The 25035-nt window shown below is 38.9% G+C and overlaps 1 protein-coding gene across 3 annotated transcripts; it reads left to right on the top strand.

Moving 5' to 3' along the window:
* The first annotated feature begins 1390 nt into the window (after positions 1–1390).
* Positions 1391–9682, top strand: LOC109800085 (delta-1-pyrroline-5-carboxylate synthase). 3 transcript variants are annotated; one of them, XM_020360772.3, is made up of 20 exons: positions 1391–1554; positions 2228–2299; positions 2666–2769; positions 3188–3290; positions 3432–3593; positions 3728–4023; positions 4559–4709; positions 4870–5034; positions 5207–5284; positions 5507–5596; positions 5784–5870; positions 6001–6087; positions 6152–6248; positions 6333–6436; positions 6586–6661; positions 7387–7537; positions 7634–7702; positions 9003–9069; positions 9157–9227; positions 9359–9682. In XM_020360772.3, the coding sequence occupies exons 1-20, from the start codon at positions 1504–1506 to the stop codon at positions 9438–9440; spliced, it is 2163 nt and encodes a 720-aa protein (XP_020216361.1). In that variant the 5' UTR covers positions 1391–1503; the 3' UTR covers positions 9441–9682. The 3 variants fall into 3 exon arrangements, with proteins under 3 accessions (XP_020216361.1, XP_020216363.1, XP_082928875.1); XM_020360774.3 differs by having other exon boundaries at positions 1393–1554; positions 3746–4023; XM_083072749.1 differs by lacking the exon at positions 1391–1554 and adding an exon at positions 1653–1919.
* Positions 9683–25035: the final 15353 nt, after the last annotated feature.

Below are 25035 nucleotides of genomic sequence, written 5' to 3'. Positions count from 1 at the left end.
TGAATTTCATCAAATGGTCTCTCTTATCTAATCAAGGAAGATACTTATCAACTTTCCATACTAAATAACAAAGCTTGATAAGTTTTTCAACATCTTATAGACGATCTATGTCTTACACTTTATCTAATAAGTTTTTCAAACATATGTTCAAAGATGTTTTCACAAACATTTCTTGTTTATAAAAATACTTTGTTTGTTAGTACTAAAATTCTAAATTCAGGAGATCATCTTTTGACTTGACAATATGTTTAAATCATTAGAAATAAAACCTAGTTTTAACCTAAAATCCTTCGTCTTTTAACTTCCTCCTTGACGCCCTTTTCGTTTACAACAAGTTCCACTCTCATCACATAACACAAGACGTGGGTAGTTACCTTGTTGCCTACTAAAATAAAAGTTTACATCTTGGTCTTTGGTAATAATCGTACCAGTTACTAATTATAAGGTCTATAGTGTCAACATCCAACCAAGGCACTTCATTGCTCGAAAGTGGTCAACCTAGGAGGTTAGCTTGGGGTGGTTGACTTGGAGCATTCAACCTATAGGTGATTGATTTGGGAAGATCGACCTAAAAATGGTTGGCTTGAGGAGGTTAACTTAGAAGTAGTCAGCTCTTGGGGAGGTTGACTTGAGGTAGTCAACTTGGAGTGTTCAACTTAAAGGCAATTTAGCTAGGGGAGATCATCTCAAAAGTGATCAACCTGAAAGTGATCAATCTAAAAAGATATTCTCCAAAATGAGTTACAGGTTAGTCTTAGACCGTACGAGTTGGGATCAAGTTGATCAGCTTGAGGTTGACCTTAAGCCATCATGCCAATCTAGAGGTTGGCATTGAGCCTTCAATTCAAGCTAGAGGTCGATCTTGAGTTGTCGAGGGTACACAACTCCACAAACTTCAAGCAATAGGAGAAGAAACTTCAACAAGAAAGACTTATGTGTATCATATCAACATTAGGCCGAACTAAAGGCAAGCTATGAGCCACTAGAAGTACAATAATAATTAAATAATTTTAAAATATAAATTATACTATAAAATTATGATGAATAATTTAAATTGTTGATATAAATTTATTTTCAAATATTATGAAAATGTTATATTAAAATATAATTTAAAAATAAACATAAAACATATTAAAATAAAACATATAAAAATCTTCTCATTAAAAAATATTCCCAAAAAAAAAAAATTTCTACAATGATTCTCATCCAAAATTATTCTAATAAATAAAATGCATGACATGCTTAAAAATTATTCGTAGGACGGTGAAAAGCTTAATCAGAAGGTGGGTGCGTTAGCCAGGTGTTAGTTAGGCAGTGGGTCAGGTGCATCACGGATTGTGTCCACCCAAGGGAATCCGTGAGTGCATTGTATGTACAACAGAAAAGGCCTTTTAATACGTGGTAGGCTCGTCGCGTCTGTCGTACCCTCAAACTCCTGCTTCATTTATCACAAAAACAAACACAACACTTCAACACTTCCTTCTTCTTCTTCACTTCTCACCAATGGATCCCACTCGAGCTTTCGTCAGGAGTGTCAAGCGCGTTGTCGTCAAGGTCTCTCTCACTTTAATCAATCACATTGCACCATCAACAACGACACATCAACTGTTTCGTTATGTGAAATCTGTGTTGTCTGTAGGAAACCTAGAAAATAATTTTTCTCTTATTTTTAAAGTTGAAAATTGAAAACTATGGGATTGGTGTTACGTCTGCATGGGATCAAGATCAACTCTTGTGATGCCTTGATTTTTGTTCATATATAAAAGTTTGCACGATTTTGATCTTAACAGTTTACGAAAGTTAGAACGTGATTTATCATACGCCAACAAGATTATGATATAGTACAACCATGATTATTTTTGTTCTCTATCAGAAAATTCTTGTATTAGCAATAAGATTGAAACTTAGATTTTTGTGAGGTATGAGTAATATTCTGATATTTAGACTGATCTTTGTTGGCTATGGCCATGATTTTTGTTTTCGAAATATTTATTAATTGTATGTTTTTATAATTAATATATTTCTTCCCTTGATGAACTAGGAAAATGAGATTGCCTGGAAATTGTCACTTTTGTTGAACTAAATCAAATTGGATTTTTACTTTTATACATGATTCTATGGGATAGTTCACATGTTGTGTGTTAATAATTTAGTATATCATCAGTGAAACTATTTATTTTAATATCGTTCTTTTAATAAATCATTTATTTATTACTCGTGCTTATAGGTTGGAACAGCTGTGGTTACTCGCAGTGATGGAAGATTAGCATTGGGAAGACTTGGAGCTCTCTGCGAGCAGGTACAGTATTATTTATATCATAGAAACTCTAATTGATAACATCCGTACATTCGTATAATGAATTCAAACTTGTATCTGAATAGCACGTTAAAGACCTAGCAGATCCGAATCCAGCAAAATACCCTAATATTTATTCGAATGTTTTCTTTTTCTGTATTAATATATACATAAAATAAAATATAAAATAAAAAAAACTTCACGAAATAAGGAATATGGTGAATAGGTGAAGCGGCTCTAATTAATTCCTTTACCCGTATAATTCATTCTATGGAAGGATAGCTGGCTGGACTAAACATAGTTTACATGTGTTTGATATTCAGTGATCATGTATTTTTTTGTTGTAACTGAAAGCAATTTTTCCTGCAGCTTAAGGAACTAAATAATATGGATTATGAGGTTATATTGGTGACTTCAGGCGCAGTTGGTCTTGGCCGGCAAAGACTAAGATATCGCAGATTGGTCAATAGCAGGTTTTTGTAATACCTCTTTTGCTGCAGTAATGACATATTTCTCAAAGACGGGCATCAAACTTTCCCTCAAAAACTAGTACATATTTCAGTTACATCAATTTGTAAAAGTTATGTTCCTTAAAAAAATTGTGAGTTATTCATAGTGGCTCTGTTCTTGTATCAAACAGAAAAAAAAAAAAAAAAAAAAAAAGTTGTGGTAAATTCTTAAAAACATTGTTTATGAAGAAGTAATTCAACTTTTTTGGATGCTTCTTGTAGTTTTGTTCCTTTTGTAATGTTGAATTAGCATTAGATCAGTATAGGATTGAGAAGGAACTTGTACAAACTTTTTCATGTTTCTATCAGTTTGAGCCAGGTAGATTGACAGATAGAGGAGGAAAAGGTAAGTCTCAAATAAAGCGTTCATTTGTTATTGCAGTTTTTCAGATCTTCAAAAGCCACAAGGAGATCTTGATGGAAAAGCATGTGCAGCTGTTGGGCAGAGTAGTCTCATGGCTCTCTATGATATCATGTTTAGTCAGGTGCACACAAAATTAATAAGTTGCATATTCAATATGTCCCGAATCTTAAATTTGTATATTTTGCGATAATGCATTACAGGTGTTTTATAAATCTAATCGTTTCCTCTATATAGATGTTGATATGTCATTTGTCTGGTGCAGCTTGATGTAACTTCATCCCAACTTCTAGTGAATGATGGGTTTTTCAGGGATACAGCTTTCAGAAAACAATTGTCAGACACTGTGAACTCGTTATTAGATTTAAGGGTTATCCCCATTTTCAATGAAAATGATGCTGTTAGTACTAGGAAGGCGCCCTACGAGGTATGCTGCTTTTCCTTACTCAAATTTTCCTTCCAGAAAACTTGCTCTCTCTCTCTCTCTTTTTGTTCTGTCTTTTTTTAAGAAATATTAGTTTGGTTTTCTTGGTTTTGTGACATTTAATAATTACCTTTAAGGGCAAGAACTGTCTGCAGGATTCTTCTGGTATCTTCTGGGACAATGACAGTTTGGCTGGACTATTGGCTCTGGAACTTAAAGCTGACCTCCTTGTTCTATTGAGTGATGTTGAGGGTCTTTATAGTGGCCCTCCAACTGACCCCAAGTCAAAGTTAATTCATACATATGTAAAAGAAAAGCATCAAAGAGAAATTACTTTTGGAGACAAATCAAGATTGGGCAGAGGGGGAATGACTGCTAAAGTTAATGCTGCTGTTTGTGCTGCTTATGCTGGCACACCTGTGATTATTACTAGGTACCTTCGATTTTAAGCTAAAAATTTTACTGATGTAGGGAAATATTGAAACTGAAACTAACTACTTTCCATTTTACTTTAGATCCAACATACCTAGAGTGACATTGTTTTAAATTTTAATTAATTTATATTTGTTTTGACTATTGGAGAGAGTTGTCGACTACTTAATTCTCCCAATCATAAAATTGTGGATAACGCATCAGGATTCAAAGGATTATTTCCTTTTATTGGTTGTTAAACTGCATTCTTCATTTTAAGTTAATGGATATGCATCCGGTTGATCTGACCATGTAGATGTTCCACTAACTTCATGTGATCATGTCCACTCCATACTCATTTCCTTGTTTGTTAATTGGGAAAAAGGAGCACTCCATTTTTACCCTCCAGTTCAAGTGATAAAAACATATTCAGAATTCTGTTCTCAGTAATTTTCTTTCTTCTACCAATATACATACATGGACCTCCTATGTACAAGCATGCATAAGGAATTTTTCATTTTAGCTGACTTCAAATTGCATTTCAACCTCTGTTGAAGTGGCTATGCTACAGACAACATCATACGAGTGCTTCGAGGCGAAAGAATTGGTACCGTCTTTCACAAAGATGCTCATTTGTGGACTAGCATAAAGGAAGTCAGTGCTCATGAAATGGCAGTTTCAGCACGTGATAGTTCTAGACGACTTCAAGTAAGTAAAGTTACATATTTAAAATGCGAAGGGAAGGGTTCACTTTCATGAATTTCTTAAAGTGGCTATTCCACCTACACTAATTTCTTTTTTGTTATTGCCAACAAAGTGAACGCATGTAGACTCGTTTGTAATATATAATTGGTGCTTCGGGTTTCAGGTCCTAAAGTCTGAAGAAAGGAGGAAAATATTGCTGGCAATGGCTGATGCAATCGAGAATCATGAAAGTATGATAAGGCTTGAGAATGGAGCTGACGTCGCTGATGCAGAGGAGGGTGGATTTGAGAAATCACTCATATCACGTTTAACCTTGAGACCTGAGAAGGTAAGAACTGTATTGGTTACTTACTGAAGTGAAAAAATGAAAGATAACTTGTCCAGCTTTTTGTTAGTGTCATATCCAAACAACACCAACTGCAAACTTTTCACAGCTAGTTTTGGAATTTTCTCTTTGATTGAGCATGCTTTTGTTTGACCTTGGTTTTTGTATTCTTCAGATCTCTAGTCTTGTAAGGTCTGTTCGCATGCTGGCAGACATGGAAGAACCCATTGGTCAGATTTTAAAGAGAACTGAGGTCAAAACCCCCTATATAATTATGTTAATGCTAGTATACAAGTAACACATGAAATTGGTTCTGTGGTGTTTTAATATTCGAAAGTTTTCTTTTTACAGCAATTGTTTCCACCATTTGACTTTTGCAATTATTCAATAACAAATTATAGAAAATGTTATTAAGACATGCATCCTACTTCTCAACATTCATTTTGGCAATTCTGATTCTGCTCATTGTGTCCAGCTAGCAGATAAACTCATCCTGGAGAAAATATCATGTCCTTTAGGTGTTCTCCTGGTTATATTTGAGTCTCGACCCGATGCCCTTGTTCAGGTTAGGAGACCCTATTCATTCTCACTTCTTATCCATCCTCCATCTTCAATAAAAATGTCCAAGATGTGATCAAGTAGAGACCTAATATTTTGATTTTTGACTCTAGTGATACTGATCAAGTAAGTTTTGAATTTGTTCAGTGTGTTGAATATTGATCTTTAACATAATTGTTGAAATGGATTAATAGATAGCTGCTTTGGCAATTCGAAGTGGAAATGGTTTGCTCCTTAAAGGAGGAAAGGAAGCCAAACGATCAAATGCAGTCTTACACAAGGTTTGTCTAATTTTTTGTAGACCAGGTTGTGTTTTTAATCTGATTAATCTAAATAAGAATTGTCTGTTGTATTTTGCCATAATTTTGGTTTATAAATATGTTTTCATCTTCGGTTTCGTCATTATTGTAGGTCATTACTTCAGTTATTCCAGATACAGTTGGCAGCAAAATCATTGGGCTTGTGACTTCAAGAGAAGAAATTCCAGACCTGCTTAAGGCAAGTAAAATCCCTAAAAATTACTTGTTTTAGATGATTTTCAACTAATTATACTTTGCCACAGCTTGATGATGTGATAGATCTTGTGGTCCCCAGAGGCAGTAATAAGCTTGTTTCTCAAATCAAGGATTCTACAAAGATTCCTGTTCTTGGTCATGCTGGTAATATATGTATTTACGTTTCCTATTTTTTGTTAAAATTACATTTGTAGGATTTTATTAAATTTCTTTTTATTTATGATGCAGATGGAATATGTCATGTATATGTAGACAAAACAGCTAATATTGATATGGCAAAGAAGATTATTAGGGATGCAAAGACTGATTACCCTGCGGCATGCAATGCAATGGTAATTACACTTTACATCCCCTGGAATGCCTCCTCTATTGCATGTTCATCTACATCCATATTTCCTTGAGTTTTCTTCATTTGCCATTCATTATGTATATTGAATCTATAGGGTCTGCTTATTTCAATATTGTGTGCTGATGTTCTTAGGAAACCCTTCTTGTACACATAGATCTGTCAAGGAATGGTGGACTTGATGAGCTTGTTGCTGAACTCCAGCGTGAAGGTTTTGCCTTTGGTTATTACGAATAAATTTATGATGAACAAAACATGCATTCAAGTTAGAGTTTTTGTACTCTTTTTCTAATTCTTCTTGGCTTCTTCTAACAACCTTTACATAATTAGATGAAAAAATTATGATTTCTGATATCGTAAATATTGGTATTTAAATGTTAATCCTGTCATTTAGCTTAGTGGTAAGGTTAAGGTAATATGCACAAAATTTTAGATTTGAGTTTTGTTGTTTTTGTAATATTTTCTGTTAGTAAAAAATCTTAAAGATTATAAATATGATTATTCGGTGCATTGAACATGTTTTATTTTCTTAAAAAATAGTTTGAATTTTAAAGAATATAACTATAACTTAAGAGAGAATCCATTTAAAATCAAGAGAGAAAATATGTATATTAAATAATTAAAAGAAACTTTAATTAAAGGGTGAATTGCCCACGAGAGGACAAATTACACATTGATTGTCAACTTTGAGACATTAGAGAGAGAAAAAAGTTTAACTGTTATCATATATAATTGCAGGTGATCATTTTGTTGACTTCCTGAGGGAAACAGTTTGAGAGTTTATGAAACTGAAAATTAATTTCATTCTATTTATTTAAATGAAGTGGTTTTATTTTCTAAAAGATTATTTGGACATGGATGGTCTAGACCATGCTGTTAAACAGGAAAACATGTAAAAAGGGATAACATGATTGCTGTACATTAATCAATTTGCAGGCGTTCAATTATATGGTGGACCAAGAGCCAGTGCTATATTAAACATTTCTGAAACGCACTCTTTTCACTTGGAGTATAGCACACTGGCTTGTACAGTTGAAGTTGTAGATGATGTATCTGCGGCCATTGACCACATACATCATCATGGAAGGCAAGTTTCGGTTTCCCTGCAAAATCTACGTTTTGATTCTCTATACATAAACAGTATTATCTGAAAAATCTATTTATTTCTTTCCTGTTTCTGCAGTGGTCATACCGAATGCGTTGTTGCCGAAGATTCTGAAGTTGCTGAAGCTTTCTTGCGTCAGGTTGACAGGTAAATGTTGATTTTTTTTCTTCAGAAAACATTTTTGACCCTTGCTGCCAGTGCCAAGTTCCAAGAGATACTAATAATTTGTCTGAATCACTATCCTCTTCAATTTCTAAAATTTGAACATGTCATTTATATTGGATATTTCATTTGTCCCAACTTCTAATCTTTACATTTGATGCTTTTACTTATCTATATATTTGTGAAAATAAAAATTTGGTTATCCCATGAGGTTGGTAGTGTAAAGATTAAAAAACTTTTTTGAAACAGTGGAACTTCTTTTTATTACATAGGCACTTAAGTTGTGGCTTGTTTCGTCTGTTTAATAAAAATGTAAATATTAATGTAACAAGTATGTTATCGATATTTATAACACACTTTTTGTCTACTTTTATTTTTTATTTGTATTTGGATCCTATAATGTGTGCAGTGCACTTCTAAAGTGTAAAGTGTGAGGTTGATAACTACTGATAAAAAAGAAAGAAAGAAAAATTACTTAGAATTGTATAAAATACAAGTATATAGATAGAGTTGTTAATCCTTTAATGGAACAGAATTTGTAGGGTAAACAATACCATGAACATAACATTATCACATACATATGAAGATGTTATGGTCATATCAGAATGGATAAGATCAAGAATGAGATCATTAGGAAGCAGGTTGTAGAAGAGAAGAAAAATGTCCTCCAAAGATGCATGATAACACGAGAAAGAAAACAACTCTTACGTAGAGGGAAACAAAAAAACCATATGGTGGGAGAATGTTGAAGTAACACGACATAAAGAATCTAGTCTACATGACCGAACATAATGTTGTGTTCAACTTCAAATCCATTAAGTGGCATAAGAGTTGGTTGTTTCTGGACAAGTATCTATGTAACCAATCATGGATCTTTGAGAATTCATTCTGTTGATTTTCTTTCTATTAATATTAATTGACACTTTAATCTATAATGTGGGACACTTCACTTTAGAGGATCTTGATACTTTTTTCATCACCCATATCTCCTCCACTCAACCTTTAACCAATTCTGGTACCAATTTATAAGCATCCAAGCACTACTCGATACGGGATTTAGACACTGCATAATACCCAAGTCCCTAGCAAATAGCTTCTTGAAAATCTCCAGTTTTGCTTCTAACGTCCATTGAGGTCTCCTATCATATTTCATTTGGACATAATTCCTTTAACTGTAATTAGCATTCATGATTCATTTTGTTTCTAAGCATAACTAGAATAAGTCTAGTTCTAGACTTGATGTTGCTGACCAAGGAATATGCATTTTTGCTTGATGCACAAACAGTGCCGCTGTATTCCACAATGCGAGTACAAGGTTTTGTGATGGAGCACGCTTTGGCCTTGGTGCAGAGGTGATGTACTTTCCATAACCATGTTGTAATAGTAGAAGCACAGTTATTCATATTTTCTCAACTGTTCTTGGTTTCATTGCTGATCAGGTTGGAATAAGCACAAGCCGAATTCATGCCAGAGGTCCTGTCGGAGTTGAAGGATTGTTAACCAATAGATGGTAAGGAATTCTCCAATGCCTCTTTGTTTTTGTTTATTCAAAGAAAATACAACATTAACTGAACAAACATTTGCAATTATTGATGAATTTTCTAGCAATTAAGCTTGACTAAATCATACACTATAATGCAGGATATTGAGAGGTAGTGGGCAAGTGGTAAATGGTGATCGAGGGATCACTTATACTTACAAGGAACTACCAATTAAAGCATAAATGTGCAGCCAGAGATCAGTTTAAGCTACTTAGGATTATTGTTGTTCACCTCATTAAACCAGAAGCAATATTTCTGTTCTATTTTTCATGTACGGAAGTTGCTGTGGTGCGGGCAGTGTATATCTTAACTACCATTTACCCCTCTCCAGATTTTTTTTTTCTTTCCTGGAACATGCACAGGGGAAATAATGTTGAGAATATGCCTAAAGATTTTAGGAGAATAAGTTAGTTTTTTATAAGAATCTTTTTTTTTTATGTTTCAAATATTTAGATTTAGTTTTTTTTAGATTATTTTAGGATTTATTTCTTTATTTTTAGAATAAGATAATATCAATATTTGATCTTGTATGACAAATTTTCTCTATAAGTAGAGATTTCATGAATAAAATTAGATTATGTTCTTCAGATAAAAATTATATCTTTACAAAATATAAATATAAAATAATCCATCATTGATATTAGAGCTAAGGTTACGACCTATAGAGATGGAAGCAGAAACAAACTTTTCACAAATTTCCCCACCTAATTTTGATGGAGAAAGTTATGATCTTTGGGCGATGAGAATGGAGACATATCTAAAAGTTTTAGATCTATGAGAAGTTATAGAAGAAGATTATGATGTTTTCGCGTTGCCAGGCAATCCTACTGTGACCCAAATGAAAATTCACAAGGAAAAGAAAATTAAGAAGGCAGAGGCAAAAAGTTGTCCCTTTGCATGTGTTTCATAAAATGTTTTCCCTAGAATCATGACTCTTAAATCGGTAGAAGCAATTTGGGATTATCTGAAGGAAGAATATGTTGGAGATGAAATGATCCGAAGCATGCAAATATTAAATTTAATGAGAGAATTTGAGATACAAAGAATGAAGGACATTGAGACAATCAAACAATCCTCAAACAAATTGCTTAGTATTGTTAATAAGGTACAATTATTAGGAATGCAATTTCTTGATTCTAGAATTGTTGAAAAAATTCTAGTAACTATACCTAAAAGATATGAAGCTTCAATAGTGGCCTTGAGTAAAATCACTTTGGCAAAGGTGTTACATACATTGCAAACATTAGAACAAATGAGGCTTATGAGACAAAAAGTAACTGTGGAGGGTGTATATTTAGCCAAATGAAAAAATAACAATGGTGGCAAAAACAAGAAGAAGGAATTGTTCCAAGAGAATAGTTAAAATAATAGCACTAAAATTTTTCCACCTTGACCTTATTGCAAAAAGACTAATCATCTAAAGATGTTGGTAGAGACTTGATTCAAAATGTAACAAGTGCAAATAATTAGGACACCTAAAATATGTATGCAAATCTCATGAGCAACAAGAAGAAGTCAACATTACTAAAGATCAACAACAAGAAGAAGAACAACTACTTTCAATGTCATGTTTTATGACCAAAAAAACCCTCAAAAGCTTGGATTATTGATAGAGAACTCTTCAAAGAGCTCAACAAAACTGATATCTCTAAAGTCCAAATGAGGAATGGAGCACACTTTACAGTAAAAGGCAAAGAAACAATTGTTATTAAAAGTCATTCGGGTTTGAAATTATTATATGATGTTTTTATATGTTCATGATATTAATCAAAATTTGTTGAGTGTTTCACGGTTGTTGGAAAAAAGCTATAAAGTATTATTTGAAGATAAAAATCGTGCGATTAAAGACATAAACAATAAAGAAATGTTCAATGTTCATATGAAAGACAAGAGTTTTGCTTTAAATTTGGAGAAGGAGGAGCCAATTATAAATGAAGATACAAGTGAAGAGCACAAATATGCATGTTTTCAAAAGAAATTTGATGATCAAGAGGAGAATGAAGATAATGAAAAATTACCTTCGAAAGAGAAGTTTGAGACAAATGATAAAGTGGTTTCACTCAAGAAGGATTGTAATAAAAATCACAAAAAGAAGAAACTGATCAAAAAGAGAAAAGATAGATTTTGAAATTCAAATTTAAATTAGGTGATAAAGATATTCAGTCGAGAAGGAGTGTTGGGAATGTACATAAATATTTTTAGGAGAATAAATTAGTTTTTTATAAGAATCTTTTATTTATGTTTCAAATATTTAGATCTAGGCTGTTTTGATTATTTTATGATTTATTTTCTTGTTTTTAGAATAAGCTAATATCAATATTTGATTTTGTATGACAATTTTTTTCTATAAATAAAGACTTCATCAATAAAATTATATTATACACTTCTGATAAAAATTATATTTTTACAAAATACAAATAAAATAATCCATCAAATAATAACTGCATGAAGGATGTTATTCGGCTATCTACTCTCTTTTTTTTTTCTCTTTATATATATATATAAGTACTACTTGAGATTGTGATACAGCAATGCATAGATAAAATGAAATATATATATATTGTTGGCACAGACCATCTGAAGCGGTTCATATTCTTGTGAAGCTGAATATTTATACTTTTGTTATTCTTCTAGATAATCTGTCTAGCTTGTATTATCAGTAAACAATTACATAACCCTGAAAGCAAATGGTGTCACTTGAGGATTGTCTACTACAAAGTTTAGACTGCATCGCGGTTGAATTAAAAGATGTAACTCAATTTCTAAAGGAAAATGCATAAAGAAAATATGGATCCAGGCTAATAAACCTTTAACATAATGGTTTGTCGATTGTGTATAGAAGGGACAGAGAAGCTCAAAATGTGTTTGATATAATGCTATAATGACTAGAATAGGTCAGAAGCCTGATATTGTTACTTAACAATGCTTTAATAGATGGATGCTTTTAAGACTTGAGATAGCTTCGTGGCTATTTGATAACCTGGACAAAGTGGGTGTAGCACTTTAGTTGGACACTGTAGAGAGAGACCAAAAAATAACATAAGACACCATGCCAAGATCCTTAACATTGATTTTAATCTACTTGTTCATGATTGTTAAATTGGACACTACAGATTTTTCAATTGGTGAGGATCATTTCCAGTTGGACTTATCCTATATATTTTTCACTCCACAAACTTATTAATGAAATGCTGACTGTACCTGTCTGAAGGGTACACCAGTAATCTTCTCGTAGTCTGGGGATGGCCGAACGAGCGCTCCGATCCGATATGAGGAGGGGTCAGGTACCTGCAAAAGGCACTCCGACGCTCAAGTTAGGACAAGCACGAATATCTAGAGTAATTAATGAACAGTGACTTTACCTCGTGACACGCGCTATTTATACTGACATTTATGGGCCTGGATTCCCATGGGCCCTGCAACAGGATTACCAGATTAGGTAATACGCCTCTAATTGTCTTGTTGATGTGGTTAGTCCTTAATCCCTGATTATGAGTTAATTTCTTCCTCTTATTAGGGTAAGTCTAAGTCTTATGGATCTCCTAGTGGCCGAATGGCAATCGGCAACCTGATTCGGCCGTTTTAGGTGCTGAACAGGCGTTGGTCATGAGGCGGCCGAATGGCCGAACCGAGTGTCCGAATGGTCTTACCGGTACACTTGCCCCCTAGCCTTGCGAAGAGGGTACCTTTTCGTAAGGGTATTGAATCCAAATGAAGTTGTGGGAAGTCAAGGGGTTGGGACGATCTCCAGCGTTGGATCTTGATGATCTGACGGTTACATTTTGAATTTTCCCGCCCTTTTGTCTTGCTATATATATATAGGTGAGTGGTAGGGCCTCCCACGCCTATCGCTTTCTGCCGAACTAGGGGACTGCAGATTTTCGAGACCGACGCGCCGAACCAGTGCGATTCTTGAGGAAAATTGGTAAGTTTTTATTGATATGGCTAACACTTCTTCTGCGCACTCTTCGGCTAGCAGTTCTCGGCCATCGTCGTCCGAGGGGTCTTCGTCCAGTAACCCGAGCAATTCAAGTTTAATTGAATCTCCCATTCGTTCCGAAGGGCCGGATGGGAGTACTTCGCCTTCAGGGGAGGCTTCTACCAGTGGGAGTTCAGGGGTTCAAGAGGAGACCAGACGAGTGTCAAATCGCCAGCGATATGGTCCATCCAATGTGCCTGGGTACGAGTGGGTGAATGGAGAAGTAACTTCTTATTTCTCGTGCTACCGCGACTCTAGCATGATCACGAATCTATTGGATTATACGAGCTGCTTAACATTTGATACCAAGGAGGAGCCGTACCCGATTGGGGTTCGGTCATGCCGAAACGATGCTTTCCCGGACCCCGATATGGTTTGCTTGGATCAGAGTGGCGCTAGAATGGAGTCGTTCTACATGTACGACTGTCTGGTTCGGGATCTTAAGGTGAAACTGCCGTTTGACGAGTTTACTATGGGGTATTGAGGGTGTTAAATGTTGCGCCGACTCAATTGCATCCGAACAGCTGGGCACAACTGCAAGGGTTCAAGCATTTGTGTAGGTGTCTTAATATTAAGCTCTCTCCCCTTCTTTTTCTGTACTTTTACTCCTCGAAACCCACTATATTGGCCAAGTGGCTCTCTTTAAGCCGAGTGAGCACTCACCTACTGTTGGATAGTTTCACTTCCTCCTACAAGAACTTCAAGGCTGGCTTTTTCCGAGTCACTATCCGGCCGAACGGACGTCGCTTCTTTTTTGACGAGAAGGGGAGTTTATTTCCATTGTACTGGACTCGCGCCCCTCGGCCTTACGATGTGGTACCGAAGAGCATGCTGTCGGCCGAAGAGAAGAAGGATTTGAAGTTGTTACTTCGGCTTCCTCGGTGTCTGCCGATTAGGTCTTTAATTAACATAGTTGAGTCTCCACGATGGTGGAACGACCTGATAGGTACGTGATCTGTCCCATTCTGCCTGTAAATTTAATTCCTATTGATGTTTACTTGGATTCTTTGCAGGAATCATGGTTGCTAGTGGTGCTGACGAGTTGGACATTCGGAGCCTGCTTGCTGCACGAGTGAAGCAGGTGAAACAGGCTGGGGGAGTAGGGACATCTACTGTTGCAGCCACCCCTCAGCCAAACCGGGATGACCGAGTGCCTCCACTTCCCGAACGCAAGAAAAAGAAGGGAAAAAAAGGGAAGGGTGCCGACCGGGAACGCTCGAAGAGGAAAGGTTCTGAAGAGCGACAGGACAATTCCAAGAAAGCTAAGGCAACGGCTGAAGCCTCGCCCAATCGGACTATCATTGTCGTGCCGCCTCAATTAATGTCTCGGGGTTTCTTGGACGATAATGTAACAGCTGATTTTCTGGTTCGGTCCGATGCTGTGTCACCTTTCGGGCAGGAGTTTTTGGCTGGTTTTGATGCTAAAACCAAGTGGAAACATTTTTGTGAACTGCAAACACGCGCATTAGCCTTGGCTCACCATCTAGCAATGGAGCCGACCAACGAGTTGATGACTCTGAAACAAAGTCTTGCCGAGTCCGAGAGGGTCGTTGCCGAGGCTGTTTCTGTGAACGAACAGGTGACAGCCAGGAACCGAGATCTAGCTGCCGAATTGGACCTGGTTAGGCGCGACAACGATACGCTTCGTTTGGAGCTTCAGAAAGCCGCTAACGAAGAACGTCGCCGACTGGAGGAGGCACGATCTGAGTATGACCAGCTGAAAGAGAAGGCCAAGGAGAAAATTGTTGCTCAGCACGAAGCTGGGTTTAAACATGCCGTTCGGCAGGCGAAGCACTTCGGTCAATTTCCGGAGGACTTCGAATTTGACATGGCATGCGATTTTTACCAAGGGTCATACATGCCGTTTGCGGAGATGCCCGAGGGAGCGGGTCCTGACGACGCAGAACCGAGTGCCAACCCCCGAGTTGAGGAGGATTCTCGTGCGTCAACCGAGGAGGAGGGTGAAGAAGATGACAATCCTGTTACCGAACATGACGACCCCGAGGCGGACGTGCAAGATAACCAAGTTAATCCTGATGAATAGGTTTAGGTTGTTGTTGTATAGATTCTACTTAGGTGTTTGCATAGGTTTAAGTACGAATGTAGACAAGGGGCCGGTAGAGCCTCCATTATGTCAATGAAATGATGCTTTTTTGTTCGAATCGTATTGTTGAATGAATGGTGATTTGGATCGTCCTTATGATTGCTAACTTCACGTATCTGCTGCTAACAAGAAATAATTAAGCGAAACTATTATGCTTGGTAGTGCCAAAGTCAAAACCGAATGGGGGTCATTCGGAAATGCTTGCTTTTGAAGCAAAACCGAATGGGGGTCATTCGGAAATGCTTTGCTTTTCTAGCAAAACCGAATGGGGGTCATTCGGAAATGCTTGCTTTTCAAGCAAAACCGAATGGGGGTCATTCGGAAATGCTTGCTTTTCAAGCAAAACCGAATGGGGGTCATTCGGAAATGCTTTGCTTTTCAAGCAAAATCGAATGGGGGTCATTCGGAAATGCTTTGCTTTCCTAGCAAAACCGAATGGGGGTCATTCGGAAATGCTTTGCTTTCCTAGCAAAACCGAATGGGGGTCATTCGGAAATGCTTTGCTTTTCAAGCAAAACTGAATGGGGGTCATTCGGAAATGCTTGCTTTTGAAGCAAAACCGAATGGGGGTCATTCGGAAATGCTTTGCTTTTCTAGCAAAACCGAATGGGGGTCATTCGGAAATGCTTGCTTTTCAAGCAAAACCGAATGGGGGTCATTCGGAAATGCTTGCTTTTCAAGCAAAACCGAATGGGGGTCATTCGGAAATGCTTTGCTTTTCAAGCAAAATCGAATGGGGGTCATTCGGAAATGCTTTGCTTTCCTAGCAAAACCGAATGGGGGTCATTCGGAAATGCTTTGCTTTCCTAGCAAAACCGAATGGGGGTCATTCGGAAATGCTTTGCTTTTCAAGCAAAACTGAATGGGGGTCATTCGGAAATGGTTTGCTTTTCAAGCAAAACCGAATGGGGGTCATTCGGAAATGCTTTGCTTTCCTAGCAAAACCGAATGGGGGTCATTCGGAAATGCTTTGCTTTTCAAGCAAAACTGAATGGGGGTCATTCGGAAATGGTTTGCTTTTCAAGCAAAACCGAATGGGGGTCATTCAGAAATGCTTTGCTTTCCTAGCAAAACCGAATGGGGGTCATTCGGAAATGCTTTGCTTTTCAAGCAAAACCGAATGGGGGTCTTCGGAAATGCTTTGCTTTTCAAGCAAAACCGAATGGAGGTCATTCGGAAATGCTTTGCTTTTCAAGCAAAACCAAATGGGGGTCATTCGGAAATTTGCGTCCTTGGCCGAGTTGACTATCTCGGGAGGGAAACTTTTAACTATTTTTTGAAGGTACGTCCTTGGCCGAGCTGACTAACTCGGGAGGGAAACCTTTAACTATTTTTTGAAGGTACGTCCTTGGCCGAGCTGACTAACTCGGGAGGGAAACCTTTAACTATTTTTTGAAGGTACGTCCTGTAGACCCCTAAAATTGTCCGGGTCGGAAATAAGACTCGGAGACTCCCGAAGATCAAAGGAAAGTCAGCCAAAGGAACTCTTAGAAGATCGTGGATGACAATCTGTAGGTTTAGAGGTCTTAGAGTAGCAAAAAATAAGAAAGTGGAGGGAATGAAGCCCAATACGGCCTCCCAAAAGTTCAGTACGGCCGTATTGAACATTTTAAACTACAATACGGCCGCACTGAACTCAATACGGCCGTATTGAAGTTTCTGAACTTCAATACGGCTGCACTGAACTCAATACGGCTGCACTGAACTTCAATACGGCTGCACTGAACTCAATACGGCCGTATTGAGGTTTTTTGAACTTCAATACGGCCGTACTGAATTCAATACGGCCGTATTGTAGTTCAAAACTTCAATACGGACCGTATTGACTCCAGGGCCCGTATTGCGCCTGTTCCCTATAAATAAGACGTCATTTGGACGTCATTCCACACTTTTCCACACAGTTTTGACTCCCTCCTTGAGTATTCTGGGGTTTTTGAGCAGTGTTCTGCCCTAGAAATCTCTCTGGGAGTCGATCCGACGAAGTTCTGGAATTCCGAGCATTTAGCTTGGAGATTCGAACTTAGTCGAAGGGAAATCTCCGGATTTCCATAGTTAAAATTTTCTAGGAGGGAGTGAGCGGGCTTGTAGAGCGAGGGAACGCCAAAAAGCTTCCCAGTTTTACTTGAATATAAAAGCACGCTTCAAAGGTTTCTTCTTAAGTCCTTCCTTTTACTGCTTTCTGTGTGTATATTTAACTGTCATCATGTAGATAGTTAAGTTATAATTGTTTAGAATAAATAGGGGTAATTTAGTAATTTCGCACTATTATTTTTAGAAATAATCTGTCATAGAGAACCCGAAAGGGGCGCTGTGGGGTGCTAACACCTTCCCCACGCGTAACCGACTCCCTTACCCGACTCTGGTTGTCATGGCCGAAGTCGATTTTTGAATCGATTGCCTTAAACTTCTTTTTCCAATGTTTTGAGTAAAACATTGGTGGCGACTCCATGAACCCTTCCTTTTTATGAAAACCGCTAATCCATGGAGGGTCCCGCTTGGGATTAACATGGATTGGTGAGCCTTTTAATAAAATTGCTCGTTTGACAAGGTCTCAGTTTGAGAATAAGTCATTCTAGCAATCCATATTTTTAAACAAATAAAAGAGTCCAACCATCCTTCGCGAATGCCGAAAGCCTGTTTCGGGCCGGTGGCGACAGATGGCGACTCCGCTGGGGAAGCCTCGAGAGTCAGTCCCATTTAGTGACAGATTATTTTTAATAAATAATAGTTAAAATTACTTCATTACCCCTTGTTTGTATGATAACATGCTTTATTTATTTGGCTTTAATAAATGTTGTATGTTTAATTTTCCGCAATTGTTTGAAATATAAATTGCACACAAACCTTTGCACACAACAGTTCCCTCTATACCCGGGGGCATGAGTGGTAAGCCATAGGGAGTGGATGTTAGTACGGCCGGTTGTCGAATGGGTCTATAGGTGCCCGTAGACCGTTGTCGGAAAGTATCACTCAAGGTGATAACCATGAACTCGAGTCCGACAGTGCGTTGGAGCTTTCCATCGGCTTACGACGAGAGGAATTGGGTCCCTATAATGGGGGCACCTTGGGGGCCTCAGACCGGTGAGAACAGTTAGAACCTCCTTGAAAATGCACTTTTCTGCAGGATACCCCTACCTCGTGATTCGCTCGTGACTGTTCGTGGATGAGTGAATTGTTTGTGCATTGATTATGTGACATTGTATGAGCATACATTGCATTTCTTTAAACATACAACATTCCTATTCTTTTAAAATAAGAATAAATAGAAATAAGAATCTTCCATTACATGGTGTTAACATCTACCTTCATCACATTCATATAGGTAGTTTCCCATTTCACCCTAAAAATACAAAAAAAATATATATTCAAAAAACAAAGAAAAATGATATTTACCCAAAACCAAGCAATATCATGCATCATCTTAGGGACATCCCGAAAACATGATAATGCTTAGTTCAATAAACACAATGCATGCATATTCAACATCATCATCTCATATCATGCATATAGATCATGGAGGGATCTAGGAGTCATTCATTTCATACATCCCTCCTAGTAATTCATTAATAAACATTAATAAAAAGAAAGAAATAATCGATGCGTATGTTCAAGATGGATCGCACGCCATTTGTTATTAAGTGTAAGCCAACAACCGCGCCAAGCGAGCGCACATCAACTCCGTTGTTGGTAATCAAGACGAATAAAGGGGAAGGTCCAACACCATTAAGGATCACTGCTCCAAGACCTTTCCCCTACGAATCAAATAAGGCTGTGCCATGGATATACGACATCCATTCTTCTGCCGACAGCGATATCTCCAACATCGCTGGACTTGGGGGCATGACTAGGAGTGGTAGGATCTACACTCCCGAAGATCTTCATGATAAAGCTCCCAAGAATAAAGGAAAAAAGGAGAAAACCGAGGAAAATAAAGAATCCGACGAGGAGACTGATGAGCTGTTAAAGTATATCCGACAGAGCGAGTACTCCATCATGGATCAACTTCATAAGACGCCAGCAAAGATTACTCTGTTGTCGTTGATCCTATGCTCCGAACCGCATCGACAAGCTCTGTTGAAAGTCTTGAACGAGGCATATGTGTCGCATACCATCTCCCAAGACAAGTTTGAGGGGATTGTTAGTCACATCACGGCTAATGATCACCTCACTTTCACCGATGAAGAGATCCCCGCCGAGGGATCAAATCACAACAAGCCCTTGCACATCTCTGTAAAGTGCAAGGAGTATCACATCGCAAAAGTCTTGGTAGATAATGGATCTTCCTTGAACGTGATGCCAAAAAGAACGCTCGATCAAGTGGCAATCAAGGGAGTCCAAATGCGCCCGAGCAACATGATCGTTCGAGCTTTCGACGGATCTAAAAGAGAAGTAGTGGGAGAAATCAATCTTCCAATCCAAATTGGACCCACTATCTTCAACGTCAAATTTCAAGTGATGGACATTACTCCGGCATACAGCTGTCTCCTTGGCCGACCTTGGATTCATGATGCAAAAGCTGTTCCTTCTACGCTCCATCAGAAAATCAAGTTCATAGTGGGTGACAAGCTGGTGACCGTACAAGCTGAAGATGACATACTCATCAGCAAGCCATCTGCCATACCTTATGTGGATACAGCGGAGGAAGCTTCAGAAACCGCCTTCCAAGCATTGGAAATTGCCAATGTCGAAACGTTTCCCCGCGAAATGAAGAAGGTAGCCTCCATGCTCACCAAGAACGGATACTTGCCCGGACAAGGACTTGGCAAGGACTCCCAAGGGACTCCAGAGCTACCCATTATCAAAGATAATCCGGAGAAACAAGGGTTAGGATACAACCCTAATAAAGATCAAAGGACGAAGAGGAACCAAGATCCTTCTCGACGTTCTTTAAGCCAGATCTTTAGGAAGGCCGGTTCACAAGCGTCAAGGCCGGTCATCGTCATCAAGTGCTCTTCTTCTTCCGATAAGGATGTATAGACCCGATGACTATTAGAGATTACTCCTCGGGGACAGCCCGACCCCCGAGCCTCGATAGGGCACATGTTTCCTATATGATTATAATAAAATCATTCTTTATTATTTCTTATTGCTTCTTTTCTTGCTTGCAATAAATCTCTAGACCACATTATTTTTAACCCTGTTTGAATAAGCATGAATGAGGTTAAAATTGTCTTAATAACAATAAACCTGCATCATTTTTATGTGGAAGTGTGCGTGACAACTTAGAGCACCTTTCCTTGGCCTTGACAAGTGCCATCATGGGTAAAAAGAAATCTTTTAAAATAAAAGAAGCTCGGCAGGAAACCCAAAAAGGGGGCTGCGCAAAAATAAGAGCAAAAGACCCGCTAGGAATCCCACGAAAAGGGTGACCTAGGCAAAAGTTAGGGTTGAAAAAATGAACAAAAACAAAAGTCCGCTAAAACGCCACAAAAGGGTGTTTTAGGCAAAAATAAGGACAATCAAAAAACGAAAGAAATTCATGATGGTACCATGAACCGAATTCAAAAAGAAAGGTTCAAGGGAAGTTATCTAAGTTGTCAAATCACAACGTCAATAACAAGATTTGATTAACTTCATGAATGTTTAAACAAACAAGCCTAAACACTTAAGCCTACCATTGGCCAAGCCATTCTTACAAAATCCATTTTTCAAAAAATAAATAATCCCCTCTAAAACACAAACTTTCGAAAAAAAAAATATTCTTTCCTTCTTTTCTCTCTTGTCCCAAACGATTTTTGAATAATCTAGTGGAAACATGGAGATATAGTAGTCAATAGGAGGGTTGACACATCTTCTAAAGGAAAGGAAAATCATTTGGTTGATGACACCAAATCTCAATATAACATGCATCATTCCTCGGTTACAGAAATCGGCAGCACACAGCCCGTCTAGAGGAATGGCAAAAATCCAAACAGAGAAACGCATCGGTTAATTCTTTTGAAAAGTGAATCAAATAAAATTAGGTGCATCATACTGCATACATGCATACAGATGATAGGTGTAATGGAAGATCACTTATTCTCTGTTTATTGAAAAAAACAAAAAAATATAAACTTCAGAAAAACAATACGCCCGTATCATGTTCAGTATGCCCGTACCAAAATTAGGGTTATGAACAAATTTTCAATTCAATACGGGCATACTGAAATGAATAACGGCCGTATTGGCAATAACAGAAATCCTCCCTCACGTCGATGACAAAATTCCTCCAAGAAGAAGAGGATAGGGGAAGCCATTCATTTTTTCTAAAAAAAAAAAAACAAATTAATAAAATAATTAAACTTGCATTTTGTGCATCACGCACATTAATTGCACATTCAAAGACCTCATCATGAGGCAGTCGCATAAAATAGAAAAAATAGAAAAATTGCTTGTGTATGACAGCAGCAAACAAAATGCAGAAATTCAGAAAATCAATAAAACGTACAGAATAATTGAGCCTGGAGAGGCTTGCCGAAATAATACTCTCTCAGAATAACTGAGCCTGGAGAGGCTTGCCAAAATAATACTCTCTCAAGATAACTGAGCCTGGAGAGGCTTGCCGAAATAATACTCTCTCAGAATAACTGAGCCTGGAGAGGCTCGCCGAAATAATACTCTCTCAGAATAACTGAGCCTGGAGAGGCTCGCCGAAATAATACTCTCTCAGAATAATTGAGCCTGGAGAGGCTCGCCGAAATAATACTCTCTCAGAATAACTGAGCCTGAAGAGGCTTGCCAAAATAATACTCCTCAGAGACATTTCTCTACAGAAATAGCCAAAACCAACAAAAAAGGCAAAAATACAGAAAAAGCCAAAATCAACAAAAAATACAGAAAAAGCCGAAATCAACAAAAAAGGCAAAAAACACAGAAAAAGCCAAAATCAACAAAAAAGGCAAAAACACAGAAAAAGCCAAAATCAATAAAAAGGCAAAATACAGAAAATCCAACAAATTATACAGAATAACTGAGCCTGGAGAGGCTTGCCAAAATAATACTTTCCAAAAGACATCTCAGCTTGCATTCTTGGGCTGAACAAGAAAAGCAACTCATCGTACAGAATAACTGAGCCTGGAGAGGCTTGCCGAAATAATACTCATACAGAATAACTGAGCCTGGAGAGGCTTGCCGAAATAATACTCCCACAGAATAATTGAGCCTGGAGAGGCTTGCCGAAATAATACTCCCACAGAATAACTGAGCCTGGAGAGGCTTGCTGAAATAATACTCCCACAAAATAATTAAGCCTGGAGAGGCTTGCCGAAATAATACTCTCCAAAAGACGTCTCAGCTCGCATTCTTGGGCTGAACAAAAAACCAATTCATCATACAGAATAATTGAGCCTGGAGAGGCTTGCCGAAATAATACTCGTATAAGAATAATTGAGCCTGGAGAGGCTCGCCGAAATAATACTCCCCAGAGATATCTCAGCTTCCACTCACGGGCCAAATTCCCCAGTGAAAGCTATCAAACCAAGATCAGCAAAATTCCCCAAGGGAGGCTTGATCATCTAAACAGAATATCCAAGTCGAAAGGACTTAAACTTCCTCAGTGGAAGGTAGCTTTCCAACTCAAGCGATGAGTGAAGCTAAGCCTGAAGAGGCTTTCTAAATAATACTCTGGGATATATAAACTTTAAATCCCCACTCGCCTACTCAGAGGCACCCCCTCAAGAAAAATCACAAAAGACAAATAATCATTCCCCAAGCGGAATCCGGCACTCAGCCGAACACCAAACATCAAGATAATTCGCCTACTCAGAGGCACTCTTTCAAAAAAGAAAAAAATCCAAAAGATCAATAACAATTCCCCAAGCGGAATTTGGCTTTTCAGCCAATCATTGAACATCAAGATGATATGCCTAACAGAAGAGGCTAATCAAAATCAACGACAGAATCCCCCAGCGGATAATAGCCTACACAGAGGCAACAAAAATCAGAAAATCAAAAGAGTCACCCGAATAAGGATAACCGGGATACTCCACCAACGTCGAAAGGACGTCAGCCAATCATAAGGCACCGCTCATCTCAGAAAGAGCATCTTCGTGTCTACACCCCAAGGAAACAGAAATTCCTCAATGGGTACCAACTACACAATGGAAAGTTGGGACACAAGAACCTATGAGTAACTGCACATCCCCTAGACGGATCCCTGCGTTATCCAGCCCTCAGCGGCACCAAAATCAAAATCAAACCGTCGAAGCAGCATCGTGGACTGTGGAGACAAAATCATCTCAAAGCCTAAGAGGCAATACTCAGCTACCCAGTTGTCGAGAGCACCGAGGTATGCACAAGCCTGGAGAGGCGGTACTCAGCTACCCAGTTGTCGAGAGCACCGAGGTATGCACAAGCCTGGAGAGGCGGTACTCAGCTACCCAGTTGTCGAGAGCACCGAGGTATGCACAAGCCTGAAGAGGCGGTACTCAGCTACCCAGTTGTCGAGAGCACCGAGGTATGCACAAGCCTGGAGAGGCAATACTCAGCTACCCAGTTGTCGAGAGCACCGAGGTATGCACAAGCCTGGAGAGGCAATACTCAGCTACCCAGTTGTCGAGAGCACCGAGGTATGCACAAGCCTGGAGAGGCAATACTCAGCTACCCAGTTGTCGAGAGCACCGAGGTATGCACAAGCCTGGAGAGGCGGTACTCAGCTACCCAGTTGTCGAGAGCACCGAGGTATGCACAAGCCTGGAGAGGCAATACTCAGCTACCCAGTTGTCGAGAGCACCGAGGTATGCACAAGCCTGGAGAGGCAATACTCAGCTACCCAGTTGTCGAGAGCACCGAGGTATGCACAAGCCTGGAGAGGCAATACTCAGCTACCCAGTTGTCGAGAGCACCGAGGTATGCACAAGCCTGGAGAGGCGGTACTCAGCTACCCAGTTGTCGAGAGCACCGAGGTATGCACAAGCCTGGAGAGGCAATACTCAGCTACCCAGTTATCGAGAGCACCGAGGTATGCACAAGCCTGGAGAGGCAATACTCAGCTACCCAGTTGTCGAGAGCACCGAGGTATGCACAAGCCTGGAGAGGCGGTACTCAGCTACCCAGTTGTCGAGAGCACCGAGGTATGCACAAGCCTGGAGAGGCGGTACTCAGCTACCCAGTTGTCGAGAGCACCGAGGTATGCACAAGCCTAAGAGGCAATACTCAGCTACCCAGTTGTCGAGAGCACCGAGGTATGCACAAGCCTAAGAGGCAATACTCAGCTACCCAGTTGTCGAGAGCACCGAGGTATGCACAAGCCTGGAGAGGCGGTACTCAGCTACCCAGTTGTCGAGAGCACCGAGGTATGCACAAGCCTGGAGAGGCGGTACTCAGCTACCCAGTTGTCGAGAGCACCGAGGTATGCAATGAGCCTGGAGAGGCGACGACTAATACTCAACCTGGAGAGGCTACTCAACAATTTTCCACCGGAAGACACTACAAGTCGGAAGGATGGCTTATTCCCCGGACAATTGGGTCAACTCCTTTACTTGTCAATCGATACACCAAAAAGACCGTTTGACTAAGTAAAGGGGGGGCAGCTGTAGACCCCTAAAATTGTCCGGGTCGGAAATAAGACTCGAAGACTCCCGAAGATCAAAGGAAAGTCAGCCAAAGGGACTCTTAGAAGACCGTGGGATGACAATCTGTAGGTTTAGAGGTCTTAGAGTAGCAAAAAATAAGAAAGTGGAGGGAATGAAGCCCAATACGGCCTCCCAAAAGTTCA

This window comes from Cajanus cajan, chromosome 4, assembly GCF_000230855.2.
Source record: "Cajanus cajan strain Asha chromosome 4, NIPB_CcT2T_4, whole genome shotgun sequence".
Taxonomy (NCBI): Eukaryota; Viridiplantae; Streptophyta; class Magnoliopsida; order Fabales; family Fabaceae; genus Cajanus; species Cajanus cajan.
Note: the sequence above shows the minus strand (reverse complement) of the source record. Positions and strands in the feature narration are given on the sequence as shown.

Coding starts and splice junctions, on each gene's coding strand:
- LOC109800085 (XM_020360772.3), top strand. CDS start 1,504: ATGGATCCCACTCGAGCTTTCGTCAGGAGTGTCAAGCGCGTTGTCGTC. Junction 3,594..3,727: donor CTAGGAAGGCGCCCTACGAG/GTATGCTGCTTT, acceptor ATTACCTTTAAG/GGCAAGAACTGTCTGCAGGA. Junction 5,285..5,506: donor AGATTTTAAAGAGAACTGAG/GTCAAAACCCCC, acceptor CATTGTGTCCAG/CTAGCAGATAAACTCATCCT.